Source organism: Poecilia mexicana, unplaced genomic scaffold (assembly GCF_051168715.1).
Source record: "Poecilia mexicana isolate PSO_F unplaced genomic scaffold, ASM5116871v1 scaffold_7, whole genome shotgun sequence".
Taxonomy (NCBI): domain Eukaryota; kingdom Metazoa; phylum Chordata; class Actinopteri; order Cyprinodontiformes; family Poeciliidae; genus Poecilia; species Poecilia mexicana.
Window position 1 is genome coordinate 20,266,180 of NW_028263376.1, and position 21,754 is coordinate 20,287,933.

The 21,754-nt window shown below is 37.1% G+C and overlaps 3 protein-coding genes across 5 annotated transcripts in view; 2 read left to right on the plus strand and 1 right to left on the minus strand.

Annotated features, from left to right (window-relative positions):
- Nucleotides 1–504: 504 nt before the first annotated feature.
- On the plus strand, nt 505–17,156 carry LOC106914726 (glutaminase kidney isoform, mitochondrial-like). 3 transcript variants are annotated; one of them, XR_001417662.2, is made up of 19 exons: nt 505–915; nt 3,777–3,864; nt 5,944–6,065; nt 9,076–9,205; nt 9,280–9,359; nt 9,456–9,619; nt 10,266–10,324; nt 11,827–11,859; nt 11,950–12,008; nt 12,108–12,174; nt 12,747–12,797; nt 13,480–13,656; nt 13,998–14,129; nt 14,209–14,301; nt 14,412–14,473; nt 14,844–14,920; nt 15,047–15,110; nt 15,208–15,425; nt 15,539–17,156. XR_001417662.2 is itself a non-coding variant. In XM_014981722.2 (18 exons), the coding sequence occupies exons 1-18, from the start codon at nt 719–721 to the stop codon at nt 15,356–15,358; spliced, it is 1,806 nt and encodes a 601-aa protein (XP_014837208.2). In that variant the 5' UTR covers nt 505–718; the 3' UTR covers nt 15,359–17,156. The 3 variants fall into 3 exon arrangements, 1 of the variants encoding a protein (XP_014837208.2); XR_015763803.1 differs by having other exon boundaries at nt 16,055–17,156; XM_014981722.2 differs by having other exon boundaries at nt 15,208–17,156.
- A 1,787-nt stretch (nt 17,157–18,943) lies between these two features.
- On the minus strand, nt 18,944–20,995 carry spryd4 (SPRY domain containing 4). The gene is made up of 2 exons (XM_014981725.2): nt 20,831–20,995; nt 18,944–19,859 (listed from the first exon to the last, which is right to left on the minus strand). Exons 1-2 carry the CDS (start codon nt 20,961–20,963, stop codon nt 19,318–19,320), a joined length of 675 nt encoding a protein of 224 aa, XP_014837211.2. The 5' UTR covers nt 20,964–20,995; the 3' UTR covers nt 18,944–19,317.
- LOC106914727 (acid-sensing ion channel 1A-like) overlaps nt 20,898–21,754 on the plus strand; it is a 76,130-nt gene continuing 75,273 nt past the window's right edge. The window contains exon 1 of the mRNA XM_014981724.2: nt 20,898–21,008. The gene's annotated coding sequence lies outside the window, so the exon portion shown is untranslated. The remainder of the gene's footprint in view (nt 21,009–21,754) is intronic.

The window sequence follows — 21,754 nt, forward strand, 5'->3', positions numbered from 1 at the left end:
TGCAATTTTTTTTCAAAATTGGTCAAAGACATTGAGTTTAAGTGACTGCTGCCTCAACCTTACTTGATGTCAAGATATAGTCCGTAACTGAAGTAATAATTTAACATCAAAGATTCGCGCAAATACCTTAAAAATTACTTACAAATATTTCCCAATTATCATTTTGATTGCAAAAAAACACAAAAATAATCACAAAACCTTGGACTATAAAAAAAACTATTAAAAAAAACTATTAAACTAAACTATTTATTGATATTTTAGAAGTTTAATTGGTTTTATCACTACATTCTGGCACAAACTTTAAAAACATTTTTGATACAAACTGAGTTTGACAGCCCTGGAATAGTATCTGCCTTATATTTTACGACATAACAAATATGTAGAGAACATATCTTTTTGTTAAAGTTCGCTTCTGCAGTTTTAAGACTGACACTTAAGACAGGACAATAAAGGATGTGGTTGGCCTGTTTTGCCGTTTTCTAATCAGGAACTTGAGCTAAGCAGGTGGCAGCGGTACCTGGAAGCCTATCAAACTTCACTTCGGTGCAGTTTATTGAACCGCGTCACGACCCCGCCCCTAGTAACAGCCTGTACAGTACATGAGCCACGCAGGGAGACAGCAGCTGCTATTAAAGCTCCGAGGACCAAAAGGCCAACGTTCACATTTATCCACCAAGACCAGCAGGCGGGTTGAGGAACTGAAGCCCTACCTATCACAATGCATTGCCTGAAAAGTCTGCGGACGACCAACGCGGGAATCTTGCAGCTGTTTAAAAATGCAGTTATCTCCGCCAGACTTGGAGCTGACATCTCCAGGAGTCAGCAACCTGTTCCTCTCTGGGCAGCAACAATTCACTCCCACAGAGCCTTTCATCCTCATCAAAAAGGCCCTGATGAGGACCAAGGACGCAGCAAGTAGGTCACAAAAGTTTGAAGCTATTGTATTCAACAGCAGTCGTTCAATAAACTTTACATTTATCAGTTTCAAAATTTGATGTTCTGCTTCCGGAAAGTACCATTTTAAATTAGGCTGTTGGAGCTCAACTGGATCTCTCAATTATTATTATTGTAGCAGTAGTGATGGCAGCAACTTTATCTCTTATTTATTTAAACAGTATTGGTACTTTATGCCAGTTATTATATTTAATAAAGTGCCAAATACCAATATGCAACTGTTTTGCATGACAGAATCTAACGGTCGTCGATTTGAGGTTGCTAGGCAACTCTCCAACGGAAAATTGTTTCTCCGCCATTAGCACATTGAACAGCTCCTTCTGGCTCTGATGAGTTGCATTTCTTTCACAGATTATCTATTTAATATTATACAAGAGACAAACATTTAATATATATATATATATATATATATATAGATATATATATATATATCTATATATATATCTATATATATATATATATTTTTTTTTACGTAATATAAAGATTACACACTGTAGCTGTAAAGGTGTAGCTCACGTTTGAGGTGAAAGATGAGCACCTGCGCTAGCTTATTTAAAACTTATAAAAAGTAGGCTGTTCTGACACAGTACGTCACAATTTGTGTATCAGTTGTAAGGACAATTGATTCACAAATTTATATAAAAAACATAAGTAGATAAAAAATGTTTTATCAACCGGGTTTTTGTTCATTTTGGCTAGCAGTATATAGTTATATTTAAGGGAAGACTTCGTCCGCCATGTTTACTAGTCGTCACCTTGACGACAGGCTACAGTGATGAAATGAAGAGAAGTATTGAAAAGCTAATGAAAATCAGTGCTCCAGTTATTATTAATAAAAAGTAAATCTAAAGAAATGGAATTTTAGCACTGAATTTAAGGAACTCTGTGTTTTACAGTTTTATGGAAGATATTCCATTTTAGTGGGGCACAAAAGCTAAATGCTGCTTCCCCATGTTTGGTTCTGACATGGAGGATCCAGAGTAGACTTAAAGTTACCAAAATGTAGTTTGGTACTAAGCCATTCTATGATTAATTTCCAGACAGTGTCTTGAATTGTATTCTCTGAGCTACAATGACCCAGTAAGGACATTAAGACTGGAGTAATGTTCTCTTTTTTTCCTAGATTTAGTGGCGCGAGGAGCAAGTCAATAACAGGAATTTAAGCAACAAAAAAATGATCATTGGATGATTAAAGCTTTCCAAGTAATGGACCAGAGCAGATTTCCCTCTCTGTGAAACATTGAACCAGATAATTATTTTTATAGTTTAAGAAAAAATAATTGATTAAAATTGAAAAGAATAATTTCAGTTAAAGAGACTGAACATCCAGGGAAAAAAGACGCAATATACTCAAAAAACTCTAAAGGGAACGGAAATGAGAACAAGGAGAACTTCTTGAAAAACAACCACTTCAACTTAACCCAAGTCCACTTAAGATATTCAAGGCAAAGAGGAAAATTATCCTCTGGCCTGACACGTGAAAATTTGAAAATCCATTTTAATCACTACCTCCAAGTCCTCCAGCCTAAATAGAAGAGGGCTCATTCTGCTTATCAGCACTGGGCTCAAATGCCAGAATCCATTTGGATAAGGGTCTGCTGCCATGAACATGTTGTGAATAATTTAATTCACCGTGCAAGTCAAATGATATAAACAGATATTAAAACTGCCAATGTTGCTATCAGTGTTATTACTTTTTCAAATAATGTCTTGCATATTTCAGTAAGAGGTTGTCAAATAGAACTTTGTGAATATTAAATGAACACCATCTTTACTAAACGATAGGATGGCTTGGTGAAAAAAATGATTTAAGGGCAGGAAAGATGATTGGTGCAAGGTACACGTCACCAAGGCGTACATCGAGCGGTGTACGCCATCGTGACGAGCAACTAGATATACACACGTTAGGATGTTCAGTCAGAGAACAGAGGCTGACTTCTGAACCACAAAAAACAAGTAGCACATTGTGGAAAGAAGTTAGTCAAACTGTTAAAAACAGTAAATTATGGCGATAAACTTTCACTATTAAAAAGGGAGTCACTGAAACTGTGAATAATATTAAAAGATAATTAATTTGGCTATTAATTGTTGGACCAAGTAATAAGGAAAATAAAGTCTTAATGTGCAACAGTTCTTAATTAAAAGCTGCTAACAAATTTCAAGGGAAGTAAAACAACACAACTTATTTTCCCAATGCTTTAATAACAAGTCATAACAATGATTGATTAACCACTTATGGCTTTTTCTGATTTAAAACAATAAGTTCTCTTTCATTGTTGTTCGGTAATGGTTATTGTTCATAATAATTTTAAATCTAAGTCTCCCTAGAAAAGTCTCAAATAGTTTTTTTTATTTCATAAACAAAAGACAGCATACTCAGCACAGTGGGTAATGAGTGGATATAATGTAACAAATAAATTTATGTTCAAATATTAAATGGTAAAAACAGCAGTTTACACATTAAACTTCTTATTTGGAATATTTCAATGTCTTTGACAACCCTTAGAGGCTTGAAAGGTGCTACATAAGTCTGATGTTTCACTTCATTCATATATTTTGTGATTAATCTGTGATTTAATGGTAGTTCATTGACATAGCATTTATATTCCTTCCTATATTGCTTTTATGTTTTATTAATAAACACACTTTCACAGCCCTGGAGTGAAGTCAATATCTGGCCAGGTGCCATTACCTTCACTGCCAGTGTAGATGTTGACATAAACTTTGAGCTTCTGCTCATAGTTTTGACTTAATACATTGGAATCCATCCAGCTTCAAGATCACAACTTACTGTGTTTGTTGTGCTTTGGGTTTTTTGACAGAAGCCGGCTCATGTCCAGCATAGAGGACCTGCTTTTTTACACCATCACCGATGGGAAAGAGATGATCCCCATCTCTCAGTTCATCTCTGTGAGTTAGTGCATCAACAAGTGCTGATTTGAATTTCCGAAGCGCGCATGTGAGCATGTCCATACAGGCAATCTGCCACAGACTTGTTATGTTTCCTGGGAACACCTTTGACTTTTATTAGATTAACCTTGGTGAGAAACATTACACCCCACCAGAAGAATCCAAAGTGTCTCCTGCTGGCTGGAAGGAATGGTTTAAAGGGTGTTTATGACCAACTTACAGAGTCGGTCTAAATATACCTGGTGTGATGCTGCAGATTCAGGGAATTAACATAAGCAACTAACTGCTTTTCACATCTGAATGTTTAGTCTCTGGGCTTTAATTCTATTATCTGTTACATTTTTCAAGTCATTCTTTCTGTATAACAAACTAATTAAAATGCTGTATCCATGTCCAAGTAGCCCACTAGGCTTTAATCAAGGCACATAAGGCAAAATACCAAGCAAATATTTAAATGATGAACAACTACACTGATGGAAATGGACAAGTTTCTATAAGAATCTATGATGATAATAATAATAATAATGTTATAAAAAAATAGACATCTGGTGAACTCGATATCTATGGCAACTGAGTCATTTTCAAAACAGCCATGCGTTTAGGAGCCATGTGTCAACACAGGTGGCAGCTTGTTATGCCACAGATGACTGGAGGTGTTTGTAGAGGCGACTCAGGCAGAAGATGGATGGTGAACGAGCTGCTCAGACTCTTTGGATTAACAATAACAATGGAAAAAAGAGGACAAAAAGCCAATCTCGTGACTTCTATAAAATATTACTTTGGACATATGTGGCTTAACAACTCTGTCAGATTTTTAAGTTATTTTTTTTCAAGCAAATAATGATTTTTTTTGCAGATTATACACTGTTGCTTAAATATTAGAAATGCATAAGAACTACTGTCCCTTCTGTGTTTTGGTAAAGGGAGGCGTTAGTCATGTGATATTTGTTTGGGTACCTTACAGTGACAGTGATGCAGAGTAATATTTTGGGTTTTTGACTGAAGCAGCACGGCAATGTCAGTGGTCGTTTTTTCATGGTGTCAAGTCGGGAAATATATACAATATAGATATATATTGGTTATCAGCCAAAACAGCAATATTAATATTGGACATCATTATCATCCAGAATTTTCACATTGGTACGTGATAGAAACTAAGGGTGGGCATTTATTGTATCGTTTGTCATTCACCGTGAAAAATTTCTTGCCATGTTAAGAATTTTGATTTATTGTTTCCACAATAAACTTTAGGTATTGTAAAAAAAAAATAAAAACAAATTAAAATGTTATATTTGCTATTTTCAACCCCGTTTTTTACATGAGAGAATAAAAATAAAAAAAAACTCTAAATCACAATTCTTTAAGCAAGTGGCGTTCTGAAGAAGCTTATTTCTAATAGACAAGCTTTTCAATACACATTGTGCCATACAGTTACCAAAAAGGAAGTAATAAATAGATTTTTATTGTTATCACAATAGTCTCACATGACTATTACTTTTTGTAATAGTCTTACAAAAAGTTGCCCACTCCTAATAGGAACAATTCAATCTTGTTTCAAGTTGATAGCTCAAGCTAATGAACTCCAAAATAAGAACAGCCTGCACGGAGCTCTAACTTCACTATTTCTGCCTTGAGGCTAAGAATTTCACAGAAATCAAGGAACTGCAACAGCCATTTGTCAGGTCTACTTACACTTTGAAGAGCTTGTCAACTGTGATGAGTAAATAAAAAAAAAACAACAAAAAAAAAAAACAGCCAAGCTTCTCTGGTCAGGAGGGTCAAACACATGGTATCCCCAAAATAGACCCACGTGCTTTGTGCAGTGTCTGTCAGTGACACCAGCAGCAGGAGTGAGATAGCTGCTATCTGCTCTGCTGCCCTCCTCATTTCCTTGCAGGCACACCTGTGCCTTTGAAAACCCCTGACCCTGTATTTCAAAGATTCCTGCAGCTGACAGGAGAATCCCGTGGTTTCGACTTAATACACCGGAGTCCGTACAGTAATAGCCACCATTAATCAGCGTTTCTACTATCCTTTCTGAAAAAAATTAGTTCAAACTCCTCTCTCCATTGTCTCCAGGCTTTGAGAAAAACGGGTTTGTTAACGTCTGACCCTCGGCTGCGGGACTGTGTCCGTCAGATGAGACAGTCTACGCTTGACTCCATGGGACCGGTCATGATGGACAAAAAACTTTTCAGAAGGTGAGAAAACGTCTGGACAGTTACAGTGTTTTTCAAAAGCTTCCATGTATTTATTATAATTTTATCTGATAGCACGACCCAATGTAGTGCATAATTTCTGTTCATCCCCCTTCATTCTGATGCCTCTAAGTAAAACCACCATCCCCTCGTCGTCTCCTAATTAGCTTAGAGTAATTTGATCTCAGTATGAACCCAGCTGTTCTGTTAAAGTCTTGGAGGTTTGTTAGTAAGCATCAACAAACACAGCTAGAAGAAAGTCGGGGAGAAATTTGTGGAGAAGTTGAAGGTTATAAAACAATATCTAAAAGTTTTAGCATGTGTTAAGCCATAGGCCATCCATCTGTTCTGACTGGCTGAGTGAGGAGAGGATTAATTAAAGAATAAGCCAAAAGACCCAGTGGAGATCAGGTGGAAATTTCTGTCAACAAGAAAAGCTATTAGCTGTGCGCTCAATAAATCTGCCCTTTATGGAAAAGATGCAAGAAGAAAACCCATTTGCAGTTTGCCACAAGCTATAGAGGGGTCACATCAAACATATGGAAGGTGGTGCTCTGGTAAGATGAGGCAGAAAAATGAACTTGTTGCTCTGTTAACAAAATGCATATGTGTGGCGGAAATTAACACTGCACAATGCTTTGAAAATCCAATCCCTAAAAGTAAAACTATGTGGCTTCTCTTCAACATGGACATGGAAGCTAGTCAGAGTTGATGCAAAGAATGAGCTAAAAACATGTCAATCCTGCAAAAAAAAAAAAAAAAACATATTAAAGGCTACAAACAAGTTTTATCCGTTCAACAGAACAACTATCCTAATCGCACAGCTGGACCCAGAATTTATGTTTTATGTCAAAGCACATTTATGTATTAGAATGGCCCAGTAAAAGTCCACATTTAATTAAAATTAAGAGTCTCTGGCAGCACTTGAAAACTGCAGTTCACAGCTGCTCTACATCCAGTCTGACTGGGTTTGCACTATGTTTTTTACAGACTGGGAAGAAATTTAGTCTTTAGATGCAGCATCTAGACATGCAACTGTATTTTCCAAATGATGGTTTTACAAAATATTGACTCAGTGGGGGCGTGAATACTGATGCATGTCTCATTTTCTGGGCTTTATGTGTGGGGAAAAAAAAGAAAAACATGAATAATTTTCTCCCAATTCACAAATGATGTATCATGTATCATCTCAAAAAATATAGTTGGAACATGACCAAAAAACAAAACAAAAAAAAAACCCAGGAGTGTGAATACTTTCACAAGACTTTAAGCAGAGAGGACACAGAATGCATTTACAGAATTTAACTATTAAATGCTGCACAATTAATAGTTAAAACAGACACACCTGCTCCTTAATGCATGGAAAAAATAATAAATGAGTACAAGGTGTTGGGTCAGATTAAACTGAGGGACTCTAATGTGGTTTTGTTACATAAAAAAGGTGATTTGTGGCCAGCTCTATTTGAGTCCTGGAGACTGACAGACACCGGTGTTTTATAGCTGACAGCTGCTATGAAGCAAATTCATGTGCATGCATGCATGGCAGCCAAAGCAGTGGAGCTCGGAGGGAAGTAGTGAGGTCTCAGAGTCTGCTAATGAAAGGGCATCATTCTGGTCGAGCTCCAGACTGCCAGCTACATTAGCAGGCTCAAAGGCACCACACTCCCTCCTTTCCTAATTCTGTAATTCCCTAACTGAGGTATAATTCTCAACTTCTGTTCTGCAGTGGCACATTGCTGCGTCTGGCTAAACGAGTCAGCCGTGATGTTTCTGCTTGTTTTCTAAAATAAAGAGAATGTGGGAGCTTTAGCACAAATATTCTGCTGGAATAAAGAGAGAAATCATCTGTTGGTTTTTGGAAATGGCCGGCATAAATAATGCAAAATGCAGCCCACTCTCTTTTCACTTTGAAAGCCTCATGCTAACATCACCTAGGGCTCCTGGCTGCATATTTTAGTTTATACCAGCTGAGGGAGAATATACCCTTAACATTCCTTGAAAGCATGCCGCGATGCTCACCAGTTATAACAACGGTTCTGACTCGAGACTCCATCATGTTCCGTACAATGCCAACTAGGGGGACTTAAGGTAATGTCTAAGTATGACTTAATGTAAAAGTGTTTCCTATGAATGAAGATAAACAATTGGAACAGTAAGGGATTTACTCCTGGTGAAAGGCTAAGGTGAATTCATCTTTTGTTGCAGAAGCACAAACTCACACTGAACAATTTTGGAAACTCAGTGGGGGAACATGCAACTGCCAAACGTATTGTCTGACACTGACAGTAATATAATTTATACTTGCTAGGTTCTTCCTGTTTTCCTGGGTTAATATGGCATGACATGCTATGTTTTTCCTTTTGACCTAATGCCCTCATGTCCTTCCATCCATTCTAGAATCTGTGATGCTGTGGGTCGCTTTCTCTTCTTAAGAGAAGACTTACATTTGTCCCGTTACCTAAAGTTGGTCGATTTTAGTAAATAAAAAAAAAATGTCCATAATCTTCCACCAATGAACTGAAATTGTTAAATTAAAAGCTATATTTTTCAATGATGTTGAATACAGTTGCTTCAATAAATTTTATTTTTTATTTTTAAGCTTTTCAAACATATTTGGGAGGTATTACAGTTTAGGCAACATATAGTGTTGCAACCTCCAATAATTAAATAGGTATGTTTTTATACTTGAACCAATGACGTTCTCCACCCTTTGCCACTGGAATGTTGTTCAAACTAAAAAAAAAAAAAAATGGAGTAATGAAATTATAGCAATTAAAATCTGATAATATATACTGGAAAACAAAACTTATTTGACAATTTGTCTTGTTTTTTTATATTTCCTTATTAAATTAAAAATTACATGAGTTGATTTAAAAAGTTTGTAAAATCTCATTACTTTTTCACACATTTCTAAGAAACCACCGGCCTCATTTTCTATATATTGAGTCAAAAAGAGAATCCGGTTTAATTTTCTTTTTCAAAATTTTTTAAATTCTCCACCTTCTGTCTGCAGGTGTATCGGCAACAACATCATGTTGCTGACGAAGGCTTTCAGAAAAAACTTCATCATCCCTGACTTTGAGGATTTCACCCACCAGATCAACAGGATGTTTGAGAATGCACAGCAGCAAGTAGGAGGGCAAGTAAGTAAGAGTCGCTCAGGCTCAGCGTTTGCTTAGTCATGGTCGCTGTGATTTCAGGGGTTTCATCTCCTCAGGTAGCCGATTACATTCCTCAGTTGGCTAAGTTCAGCCCGGATCTTTGGGGCGTATCTATTTGCACCATCGATGGACAGAGGTAACATAGCACCGGCCTCGGATGTGCTCTGCTCTTTTTGTGTGCAGCCTTAATAAGACTTCTTTTGTTTCTCCATTGTGACCTTTCCGCTTGCAGATACTCAGTGGGCGACACCAAGGTTCCCTTCTGCCTGCAGTCATGTGTGAAGCCACTCGAGTACGCCATCGCTGTGCATGAGCTTGGCACCGAACACGTTCACCGCTTTGTGGGCAAGGAGCCCAGTGGCTTCAAGTTCAACAAACTGTCGCTAAATGAGGAAGGCAAGCCATTTATGTAATCAACTCCAGTCGCCTTGTCAATGCAAAACAATACCATCTTTACTGACTGTTGCATCGCCTTTGGATGTGCTCAAACCCACTTTGTCATTAACTCAGCAGAACGTCTGTCTCCACAGACAAAAGTCCTGCCAGTTGTTTGTATTTGTCCTTGTGTCTGGAGTAGCAGCTCTAATGTGTTTGGGTTGTTGCGGTGATCATGTAGTCCTCTTTCAATACAATTTCTCCTTCCGAAATGTCACACAAATCAAACAAAATTGAGTTATGAACCCAAACAGAGACCAAACAAACACTAAGTAACTAGTTCTGACAGTAGATCTTGATTGGTAAGATTGGCAGAAGAGATAAACTGGATAGATCCTTAAACTGTTTGTTATAAAGTAGGTCCAGAACTGATCTGCCAGAAGCTAAATGTTTGTCTGCCACAAATTGGGAATAAAAATAAAAATTATATATTAGTAGAAAAGAGTTAAAATGGTGTTCTACTCTAATTATTTACCATTTTATCACATTTTTTTAACCATCAGTTTTTTTTAATTTGGTTTATAACCTAATGGCACCTGCAAGTTCCCTGCAGAAAATTTACCTCCTAATCGTTTTCACTGAGTGCTTTTGTTTTGCTTCTTTGCAGATAAACCACACAACCCCATGGTGAACGCTGGAGCTATCGTCATTAGTTCTTTGATCAAGGTAACACCTTACTATTTCTTCAAAAAATTATCAAAGATATACAGTATTAATACACATAAAAAGTGCATCAAATTGTCTACTTTTTTTCTTTTGTTTGTCAAGAACTTAATAGCAAGCTTAGGAAAAATAACTCTTTTTGAGTGAATAAATGAATGAAATAAATAAAACTAGATAATGGCATATAAAACAAGAATAGAGAGAAGGGAGAGGATTAGGCTAAAAGTAATAAACTGGATTCAGATATGTGAGGAAAATTTTGGAGATTTGGACTCTTGAAGCCTTGATCAAATGCTTTATAACACCAGTTTGAAGCTCACAATATCGGGCTGTTCTCATTTTAAACATAAACAAGAGTCAAGAGCCATTAGTGAGCAGTCTATATTCTTAGAATCAGCTCTGATCTAATTGGTATTGTGTGTATGCAGATGCTGACACTTTACAATATAATATGAAACAATTGACTAGCAGCAATGAGGATGTCAGAGGGAAGCAAAGCAAGAACTTGCAGGAAGCAGCTGGTTATGTCTGACATCATGAGATTAAACTCAGGCCTCAGGCTGTTAGCAGCAGCACATCTTATTCTCTCACACAGTTATACTCCTGCTGATATTTATGAGCTTTCTAGAGCTTTGTGCTTACAGGTCTATATAATCACATTGTTCTGAAAGGTGTCAATTTGTTTTAAGAAATTTAATAAAAATTTCCTTGTTAGTAGTTTTTTTTTTCTTTTGTTATTTACTGAAATTAAATTTCAGTGTGGCTTAAGAATCAAAATCACTTTGTGTCCGTTCAGAGACTGAAACCTAAGCCGTCTCCGTGGCAGCTGCATGATGGTCATGTCACCCGATGTGAACATGCGTTGGGGTATTTTAGCCACATATGGTCCCGTTTCTTCTCTGGAGATGTTTCAAAGTTTTCCAGCTGACTTATGCGAAGGTCATTTTGAGGGAGAAACCTGGTTTACGTCTAACAACAGGGGAGTGCGTGCCTTTGACCAATCACAGCTGCCGAGGCAGAGGGTGCGTTACCATGTGCGTAAAACTGTTTAAGCAAACATGGTTTTATCTGTGTTTTTTGAGTCTTTACTGGGTCAAGTGCCTCTATACCTACAACCACAAAAACTAATGGGGTCAAAGGACAAAACTGATAAATGCTCCCTTTTTTTTTTTTAACTCCTTCATGATTATTTGAGTCTCTAAATATGAGTATATATGACTGCTGCTCCTTCTTGACAACTCCTTGACCTGCTACTGATCCTTTAGTGGTGTGTGAAATTCAAGAACAGCCATAAAACAGCCGCCAGGCCAAACTGAGCACGTTGCCACATGGAGTGACACACTCACCAGCGACATTTACCCATTGCAAAACATCCAACCAGGCATGCTGTGCAAAATGAGCTGCAGCTCTGAAACACTGCCATCTGTAGGATCCTGGTGAAGTGAAACGCTGTAAACATGCTCCTAGTGAAATATTTTCTTTCTTCTCTCTCTCTTTTTTTTTAGACGCATTCAAATAAAGCGGAGAGGTTTGACTATGTGAGTAAATGCTTTTCAGCTTCAGCTCTTTCAAACTCATCTTTCTGAATTGGGTTTCCGACTGAGCGCGCTCTAAATATGTTTCCACAGGTGATGCAGTTCTTGAAAAGTATGGCTGGTACAGAGTATGTGGGATTCAGCAATGCGACGTAAGAAAAAAACCAAAAAAAAAAAAAAAAAAAAAAAAACTGGTTGTTCTCTGATGTTTTTAATCAAATGCAGTTTTTCATACCTTTGTATTCTTACAGTTTCCAGTCAGAGAGAGAGACTGGAGATAGAAACTATGCAATTGGTTATTACCTGAAAGAAAAAAAGGTTTGTGTGTTCAATTTTTGTATCTGATAGTCATTTTCTTAGTACTTCTGGTGAAGAAAAAAGCTTAAATCAGTGTTTTAATTTGCATACATTCATCCAAGTTTAGAAAAAAAATCACAGTTTTTATAAAACAAGTTATGCCGCACTATTGGCATCATAATGTTTGAAAAAACATATTAAACTGAAGGTTCTTTAAAGATAATTGAATAAGCCATGACTTTTTGTTTTCTTGAGCTATAAATATGCCACGAAGCGCAGGCTAATAATTCCTCCAGCCAGTCGTCAAACTTCAAAAGACAAAAAATAAAAACACCCTGTTTTACTTTCTTTACAAATGAGAACATAGATAAAAGAAAACAGCCATTAACCTAAATTTGCCCGTATCTACAGGTAGAGCATTAGAGTCCCAAAAGCTGGTTGTTAAAGAATTGCTACAAAGTGGAGAGCTGAACTTACCAAATCCAAATTACAACTACTAATTCACAGGCTTTCGTGAACGTCTTTTCCCTGGCTGTTAATACATCTATAGGGCGCTGTTTATTGTGTGCTGACTCTGATTGTAATTCTTGCAGTGCTTCCCTGACCGTGCAGATATGATCGGAGCTCTTGACTTCTACTTCCAGGTAACTATTTACAGTATTTCTCCGGTTTTTTCAGTGGGCAAAGTATTGATAGGGAAGTTTTGCTTCCAGAAAAGTATGTGTAGGAAAATAATGTTTGTTCTCTGATTCACTGAACCTGATTTAAAAAAAAAAAAAAGGTATTTCTTTCATGATTCATGAGTTGTATATTAAATGTATACAAAATTGCTAAATGTTATCCATGTGGCTTAAGAAATCTGACATTTTTTCCAATATATGGAAATCGGCTTTAAAGTTTTTATTTTAAAAAATGACTCTACAGAGGATTAATTAATCATTATTCAATTATTAGAATATAAAGAAACACAATTTTTAAATAATAAACTATAAATCATTGTTTTGTTTTTTGACGTCTTGACTCAGAACCTACACTTAAATACAATCCTACATATTTTCTTTTGTTTTACTGTCAAGTTCTCAAAATATTTTCAGTCAGTAAAATCATTACGTTCAAGTTTGTAGGTACCTGTGGAAAATAATAATATTTATCTCTGTGTCCATTTTTATTGTTTGTTTCAAACTTGGAGGCTCTTGTAGGACATAATTTGTCCCAAAGTTGGTTTCTGTTACTCTTTCATAACAACCACCTGCCTGCATGTGAGGCATTTAGCAAAAACCTGGGAATATTTCTCACAGAAAATAAGTGTCTGTCTCTCCATTCCAGTTGTGCTCCATTGAGGTGACCTGTGAGTCTGGAAGTGTCATGGCCGCCACACTGGCCAATGGAGGCATTTGTCCAATCACAGGCGATCGTGTGCTAAGTGATGAATCCGTTCGTAACACATTGAGTCTGATGCATTCCTGCGGGATGTACGACTTTTCCGGGCAATTTGCTTTCCATGTAAGTGTCTTAGTTTTAATTTAACAAAGAGTTTTGATGACTGTGGGGCAGAATCAGAGTGTTTGGTCTCTCTTTTTCCATACCATTGCTTTCCTAGTCAACAAATCAGTTTATTTTCTTAGTTGTTTAATTAATTATGGAGGTAAATAATCATAAAAAGTTAGCTTAAATCAGTTTTTTTTTTTTTTTGCTGTAAAAAATCCTGAAACAAAAAGACCAAACTGAAAATATTTAAATTAGGCAGAGACGCGAAATGACCGACATATTTCATGTTTCAATGGACTGTTGTCTTCAGGATAAATTACTCCGGCTCCAGTATTGTTTTTGTTCTCCTTGCTTAGGTGGGGCTGCCTGCCAAATCTGGCATTTCGGGTGCCGTTCTGCTGGTGGTTCCCAACGTTATGGGCATGTTGTGTTGGTCCCCGCCGCTGGATCGGCTTGGAAACAGTGTCAGAGGAATTCACTTTTGTCAAGTAGGCTGCTTATTTCTTATCCAGACAAATATATTTCAGATATAACCATGGATTATTAAACAATAATTTGATCCGAAAGGATCTTGTTTCTTACTTCAACTTCCATAATTATGACAACCTGAGGCACTTCACCAAGAAACACGACCCGAGGAGACGGACGGACGACGATCCGGTGAGTTTACTGCCACAAACAACCGACAATCTGCCTGTTTTTTTTTTTTTAAACATGAAACTGCCTTTGCGAGAATTTATAAACTTTAATATTCTTCGTGTTTTCCTCAGAACAAGTCAGTCGTTAATCTGATGTTTGCAGCGTACAGCGGTGACGTCTGTGCTCTGAGGAGGTCAGTAGAAACAAACATTTTCTTTCTCCAGCATTTATAGGATCCAAATAAAACATTGCAGAAAAAAAACTTAAATTATTTTAGTCATATCATTGTCAGTGTGTTTTTTTGCCATTAAACATACTCAACTTAGAGTATAACATACTGTAAGTGGCAAAGCAGCTGCTAGGGATCATGAAACTTTAAATTGATTTATATTTGAATGTTATTCTGAACAGCATACTTTTGCTATAATTGTTTTAATATATAACGTTTGCACATACACACCTTTTGTCCTTGTAGCTTACCTCCACACAGCGAACATCGCTCCCTCCCTTCATTTACAGCAATATTTCTTTATTCGTGCCTCCTCCGTCTCCGTCTCTCCCAGGTTCGCGCTGTCAGCGGTTGACATGGAGCAGAGGGATTATGACTCTCGCACTGCTCTCCACGTCGCTGCTGCCGGAGGTAACACTTTGCATGATTACTTCGATCATCCTTAAATTATGTCGGGTTTGGCATTTATATAAAACTCAATGAAATACGGCACTTCAAATGCTGCGTGGTTTCTGCTCATGCTCATTTTCCTCCTAGGCCACACGGACGCTGTGACGTTCCTGACACAAATATGTAAAGTGAATCCGTACATTAAGGACAGGTAGGGGGGGTTAGGGTTGTCACCATTCATCTGATACTAACTCATTTTACTAACTATAACAGCCCATCCTTGTCCATTTCACACTGTCGTCTATCAGATGGGGCAACACACCCCTTGATGACGCCATGCAGTTTGGCCATGATGTTGTTATTTCAGTCCTGCAAAAGTACCAACATGAGTACAAAGACTCGTCCAGCAGCACAGAGGAAAAGAACCCCGCGATGGACACGATGAAGAACTCCGTTTAACAAATATCCACGAAAGTTCGGATTGAAACCTTCTGTTTCACAGCAGGATAGAATCACAGGACAGAAGGTAATTGGGAGAACTGCTGAATGTTTGAATTTTTTCTCTTTTTAAGGGACATTGAAATATTCTCAGAAAATATATTAAATAATCAAAAGAAATTATTATTACTTGCTTTACAGGCCTTCTGAAAAGACTGGGATTTTTACATTTTCCAACCAAAGGCTATAAAATGTGTACCTTTTATTAATGGTGTGGAATGTTTGACGTCAATTTTGAAAAAAGGGATGCACCATTTTCTTTCAATTTGGTTTAACTGGGCCAGAATTTGGAATATGTACAGGATGAAGGCTTACTAAAAGAACATACTACAGAACTATATCAATAATAAATTACTGCTAACCTACATTAGTTTGGTTGGGTAGCAATATTCTTGTTTTGTGCAAAAATTTGATTGAGAAATATTACTGAGATGTAAATATTTAAAAATTGTGCTATTTATGTTTTAAATCTTAAAATTTATGTTTTTCTTTGGCCCCCTTCACACTGGAATGAGATCACTGTGCGATTTTAACCAGAGTGGTGAAACTCAGCAGGGTACTGGAAAATGGTTCTGGAGCCGAAGCTTCCCATTACCGTTTCCAGTTCACACAAAGCCTACGTAGAACAGTAATGGTGATTTATTGTCATCTCGGCAGCATATTAGCGTCATACTAAAGCCAGTTTAACAAAGGAAGGAGTACAGGAAGCAGTGCGCTGGAGGAGAAAGCATCCCTGCAAAAAAGAAGCGCACACACCTCCAAATTGTGCCTGACCTTGGATGTGCTGGTTGCTGGGAGACTGAAACATTTCGACAGCATTTTGAACGCACTCCTGGATTTCCTGTTTGCTGCAAACCAAATTGTAATGTAATATATTGTAATTGTATAATATGTAAATATAATATTTCAGTATCCTCATAGTAATGCAAACACATAATGCATGTAAACATTATGGAGACTGCATGATTCCACCCCCTCTCAAGGATGTGTGTATGTATATATATATGTATATGTATATATATATATATATAATGTATATATGTATATGTATGTATATATATGTATGTGTATATGTATGTATATATATGTATGTGTATATGTATGTATATATATGTATGTGTATATATATATATGTATATATATATATGTGTGTATATATATATATGTATATATATATATGTGTGTATATGTATATATATATATATGTGTATCTCCGTGCCTGTAGCATAGTGATAGAGAGATAATTTGGTGTGATCTTACAGGGCTGTGGTGTCCAGTGTCTGTCCTCAAGTGCAGACATCCTACATGTTTCAGATGTTTTCCTATTTCAACACACCTGACTCAAATGAACAGTTACCAGGAACCCCGCAGTGCTTGACGGCATGCTGAAGAGGTTATTCGTTCATTTCGAATGAGTTGCAGCAGGACACGGGCCTCCAAGGACCAGAACTGGACACCGCTGTTAGAGGGCACTGCTAGTGAAAGTCTAGATGTGTAGATGGTGAGGTGATCAACATGTGAATGTGCTGCTGATCTCCAGACCATGCCAACGCTGCAGGAGAGCCAATCAGAGAAGCAGAAAATAGCACTAAGATCTGTCTGGCGACTGCTAGGTGTAGCTGTGTCATGATTGCTTTCACACTGAAGGAGATTTTCCTAATTTGCAGCAATCCAAGCAGTTTCTAACAGGTAATTAGAATCATAGAGGGGATTCATCTAGTGTGAACAGGGCCTTAATTAAAATACTCTGGGGATTAAACTTCATTGTGTCTTAGTGATTTATTTAAAGGGAGCCTGAAAACTACTGGGACTGTTTTTGCACTTCAGTATCCTCCCAACCAGCTGGGTTTTGTTTTGTTCTTTATTGATATGTAAATGCTCACTGTGGTGTTTAGGATTTATGAAGACTGTATAAACCCTTATGTTGATTTTTTTAATTGTGAGACTCAGGGCCAATACTGCGGCTAAAGACAATTAAACCAAACAGTTGCATTGATAGCCAAGACATATAGTTTCCTATCAGGCTTTAAGGCCTAAAGAAATAAGACCACATATTTACATATTTTTAAATTTCCACCTTTATTATAACAGGTTTTTGTATAATTCAACTGACAAACCAATAAATTTAAGGGAAAGATTTAAAAAGTTCAATAACCTGAATGCATAAGAGTGCACACTTTTAAAATAATACCTTACTGAAATAACAGACAGTTTAGTCCTGGAATAAAGGTCAGCAAATTTTAAATATACTATTTTTTTCTTGTTGAACCAGAGATGCCAAAATATAATGTCCGCTTTCATTTTCAGCCATTTCGCAGAAAACGTAAGGAGCTAAAACTGAGTATTTGGAACAGCTCACAATCTCCATCTTGAAAAAAATGCCTTCCTCCATCAGAAGAATTATAATCCCAGAGCATAATGCTGCCAACACCTTGTTCCACATTCAAACCACTGTCCTGTGCAGTTTTTCAGACATTTGGAAGGAAAAAACAGGATTCTGTTTTGCAAACTTATTTTATCAACTAAACTTACAGTAAATATAGCAGATATGCAGAGTTATGCAACCAGATTATGATATCTTTTAGCCTTTCTATATTTCTGCTTATTTGGTTGTCAGCTGAATTGATCTGAAAATTGAAAAATAGTTTGGAAAGAATTTATACTGGTCTTATTCTTTTTAATTTCAAACAGGTTTGTGTATTTTTGAGGTGCACCAATCAAAAGACTGGAATCAGTCGATATCTCCATCATTAAATCTAAATATGTTCAATATTTTTGTACTACAAATGCATCATCTAAGAGGAAACACTTAGATACATTTCAGAGTTTAATACAAGTCATATAAAACATTAAATATCAACTCCAGGTATAAATACCAACTGTCCCATAATTTCTTCATGTTTGGTTGTGTTCAAAATGGCTGCCTTTATGGAATGTAAAATGATTTCCTGCAGGTTTTATGCGTCATACAAGAACTGATCAGAATCTGTTAAATATTTGACAAAAAACCAGAATCGACCATGAAAGGCCTGATCGGTGCTTCTTCACAAATGTCTTAAAAGTAACAGATTTAGTTTGAGTGTTTAAATCCCACACTTACATGATTGTCATGTTTTCACTTCCTAGCTTCATAACCTTTACATTTCTCTCATTTTCATAAAACTTTAAACATTCATCGATTTATTTTTCCCATTGCCATCAGTCGATTCTGTTGCAATGTCAGCATATTAAGCTAGTGGTTGATGTGTCCTGATTGTATTTTTTGTTTACGTTTCAATTTACCATCATTATTTACCATCTACAAGTTTGGAAACATGAGTAAAGTGAATAAAGAGTTTCTCAAAATAAGGTTTAAACATGTTTTTGCTTTCAAGGAAAATATCAAAGACCCTACATGTAAATTTAAAATAAGATAAAGATGTAATATACTCATAACTAAAAGTTTTTTTTTCCCTAAGTTTTGGTTTTTTACTCAGCAAAACTTCTGTACAAATCTTCAGTTCACTGTAAATATTTTGCTGTAAATAAAAAGAAAAACGTGGAAAATTTCAGTGAAGTTATTTTATTAAACAATACATGGTTTGAATATGAACACAGAGGAGTTCTGTGATGTTTTAAGGAGTACATTTGTGGAGAATACCACAGCATGCAGTGTATAAGACAAAATTGGCAGCAAATATTTCTCAAATCTAACCACACGTTCCTTGTTTCCTCATTTAGTCTCTGAGGTAATGTTCCATTACACGCTGAAAACACACACAGAATGAGTTTGTATTATTCAAAGTGATGATTTGCTGAATTACACAGTAATTAATCATCATTTGAAGATAAGTCCTATTGCTGTTTGTCCTGCACAGTTATGTAGGATACTGATAAATGCTGCCTGATTATCCATGGCAGTCAACTGGGTTAATCCAGCTTCACTTCAGGCCGTCTGGCTCCTCCAGACCAGAGTGTGTGAGGATTTCCCCATCCCAAAGCCCAAACGCCGGGCAAACGGGAGCCGTGAACCGAGCTCCGAGTGTGTGAATGATTCTGGGCTTCTCGATGTCCACCAGCCCCACGAACCTGGCGTCGTAGTCGAGCAGGATCCCCACTCGGTCCGGCTTCCCCACCAGAGTCACAGGAACCACCTTACTGCCGGTCATGGCGAACCACTTCCTCTGAGCGTAGCCAAACACCCAGGAGGAGCTGCTGGTACCCACGCACTCGTCTCTGGACATCAGCGCCTCCGCGACCCCCAGACGAAACTCCTGGGACTTTTTCACCGTGACCTCCCAGTAATGTCGTCCGCTGCTAATCGTTTTGTCGCCCAACACGACGGCCCACTCTCGGAAACGCTCGGGGTCGTCTTGGACCTGGGAGGGGTCGAGGCCCAGCATGCGGTAGATGATGCCCGTGTCTTTCTTGAAGAGATCCAGGCTGCTGTGGGCCGTGCGCTCATCGAGTCTGAACTGAAGGTCTGGAAATAAAAAACAACATAAATGTGTTAACTAATAGTAAAAAATCTAAATATTGACATTTTTTATATGCATGTTCTTTATGAATTAACCAAGTTCTCCGTACATTTTACCCAAAAAGTACAAGCCTGTCACAATAACTAATTTTGCTGGACGATAAATTAGCCCAAAAGCTATCACAATAGACATAAAATGATTGTTTTGAGACCATTTTCAAGTAAGATAGTGGTAATGGCAATCATGGGAATTACTAGATTATCTTTTTTTAAAAATCCAAATGACCTGTAAAACTGTAAAAAGTCAATTTGAAGCCATCATGTTAGTGTAATTTGTCATTATTTACATATTTGTACAGAAACCAGTAAGGCTATAGTCAAAGCAGATTACCATCCATTCAAAATAGTCAAATCCACCAAACAGTATGTCTATATTAAGAGTTGTTATTTAAAGTCAAGGACCAGCTCTCCGCATTAAGTGTGTTACAAAACTACTGGCGGACTTGTCTCTGCAAGTATTGTGTCAACATGCAGCAGCAAGCTGCTCCATCCATTATCGGACAGCGTGTCCAGTATTTCAACCCATGGGTGTGCAGCGGGAGTGGATACTACTAAGGTTAACAGTATTTATATTTTTTTTATATCGTAAATGCTTGTTAATAGGCCCGTTTTAAAGACAGTTTTTTGTCACATGAACTTTTTAATCTACCCTTGATCTGAACTTTTTAATCTACCCTTGATCTTTTGTTGCCCTTTTGAGGTCAAGGTTCCTCCCCTTCGTTTTTATAAGTTTTTGGATTTGCACTCCCAGATAAAGCTGCGCTTTTTTAACATGAAGGGCAAATGAATCGGATGGCTAATCTGGTAACAATAACACTCTTTTGTGAATAGCTCTCAGACTGAGCTGAGCATAACATCGGACATTAAGCTCTGTATTAGCATTGCTAATAACTAGCTTCTATAAAACATGAACTTACGGTTTCCCGTTGATGTGCATATAAAGCGCCTCTTCGCTGACAGACTGACTTCCCGCCTCTGTCCCGCAGACTGCGAGGACAATGTCCGCCCTGCCCAGCGACAGAGAGGGAAGATCCTGATGGGTATCGCCATGTTTTTCCTCCTGCTGCTGCTCACATGTCGTTCTTCCTTCTGCTGGTAGGTGTAGTGACGTTTGCGCTCTGGCGCCCTCTGCAGCCTCGGAGAGGAACATTACGCTACAGCAGCACCATGGACAGCAGCCAGCCACATAAACAGGACTGTCCCAATTTTTGAAAACAAAAACTGATTTGTAGCTGGGCTTATATCAACATTTAAACCAATTTACTTGGATAGTTTGCTTTTCCTACTACTGAAAATAATTTTTAAATTAATTAACAACATGTCAGTTTGATAAGACATACAGCAATCCAAAAGGACTAAAGGTAAAATAATATTAGAAGTAAATCAATAATAATTAAGGAAGTAAAAAAGAATAAGGCTATTGGCTGTTAAAAGAAAAATTCCTTACCAAATATTGAACATTTTATGGAATTATCTGCAAGAAAAATAGAAATTATCTCACAGTTTTTCTTTTTATGTTTAGTTGTACTCAGAAAGTAGGGAAATTTAACAGTTTTTCTAGATACATAAAAAAATGTAGCTTATTGGTTTTATAAATAACCATTAGAACATTTGTATCTGCCCGTTGCTTGACCGACATTTTTCAAGTCAGTTGAAAATAACCAGCTAGTTTCGTTTTTTAAAGATAAGATGAATATGTGATAAGTGTGTGCCTTTTAAATCCAAGTCCATAATTTATTTAATCTTTCCTCAAGAGCTCAGTAGACTAATAACTAATCGCTTTATCTGATGCAACTGTACAGAATAAACCTCATGAGAAGAAATATGTTTTAAGCTTCTTT

Excerpts from the sequence above, each read along its gene's own strand:
- spryd4 (XM_014981725.2), bottom strand. The coding sequence starts at position 20,963 with ATGGCGATACCCATCAGGATCTTCCCTCTCTGTCGCTGGGCAGGGCGG. Across the intron at positions 19,860-20,830 it reads ATGCACATCAACGGGAAACC|ACCTTCAGTTCAGACTCGAT; the intron begins GTAAGTTCATGT and ends TTTTATTTCCAG.
- LOC106914726 (XM_014981722.2), top strand. The coding sequence starts at position 719 with ATGCATTGCCTGAAAAGTCTGCGGACGACCAACGCGGGAATCTTGCAG. Across the intron at positions 12,175-12,746 it reads ATTACCTGAAAGAAAAAAAG|TGCTTCCCTGACCGTGCAGA; the intron begins GTTTGTGTGTTC and ends TAATTCTTGCAG. Across the intron at positions 14,130-14,208 it reads GAGGAATTCACTTTTGTCAA|GATCTTGTTTCTTACTTCAA; the intron begins GTAGGCTGCTTA and ends TTGATCCGAAAG.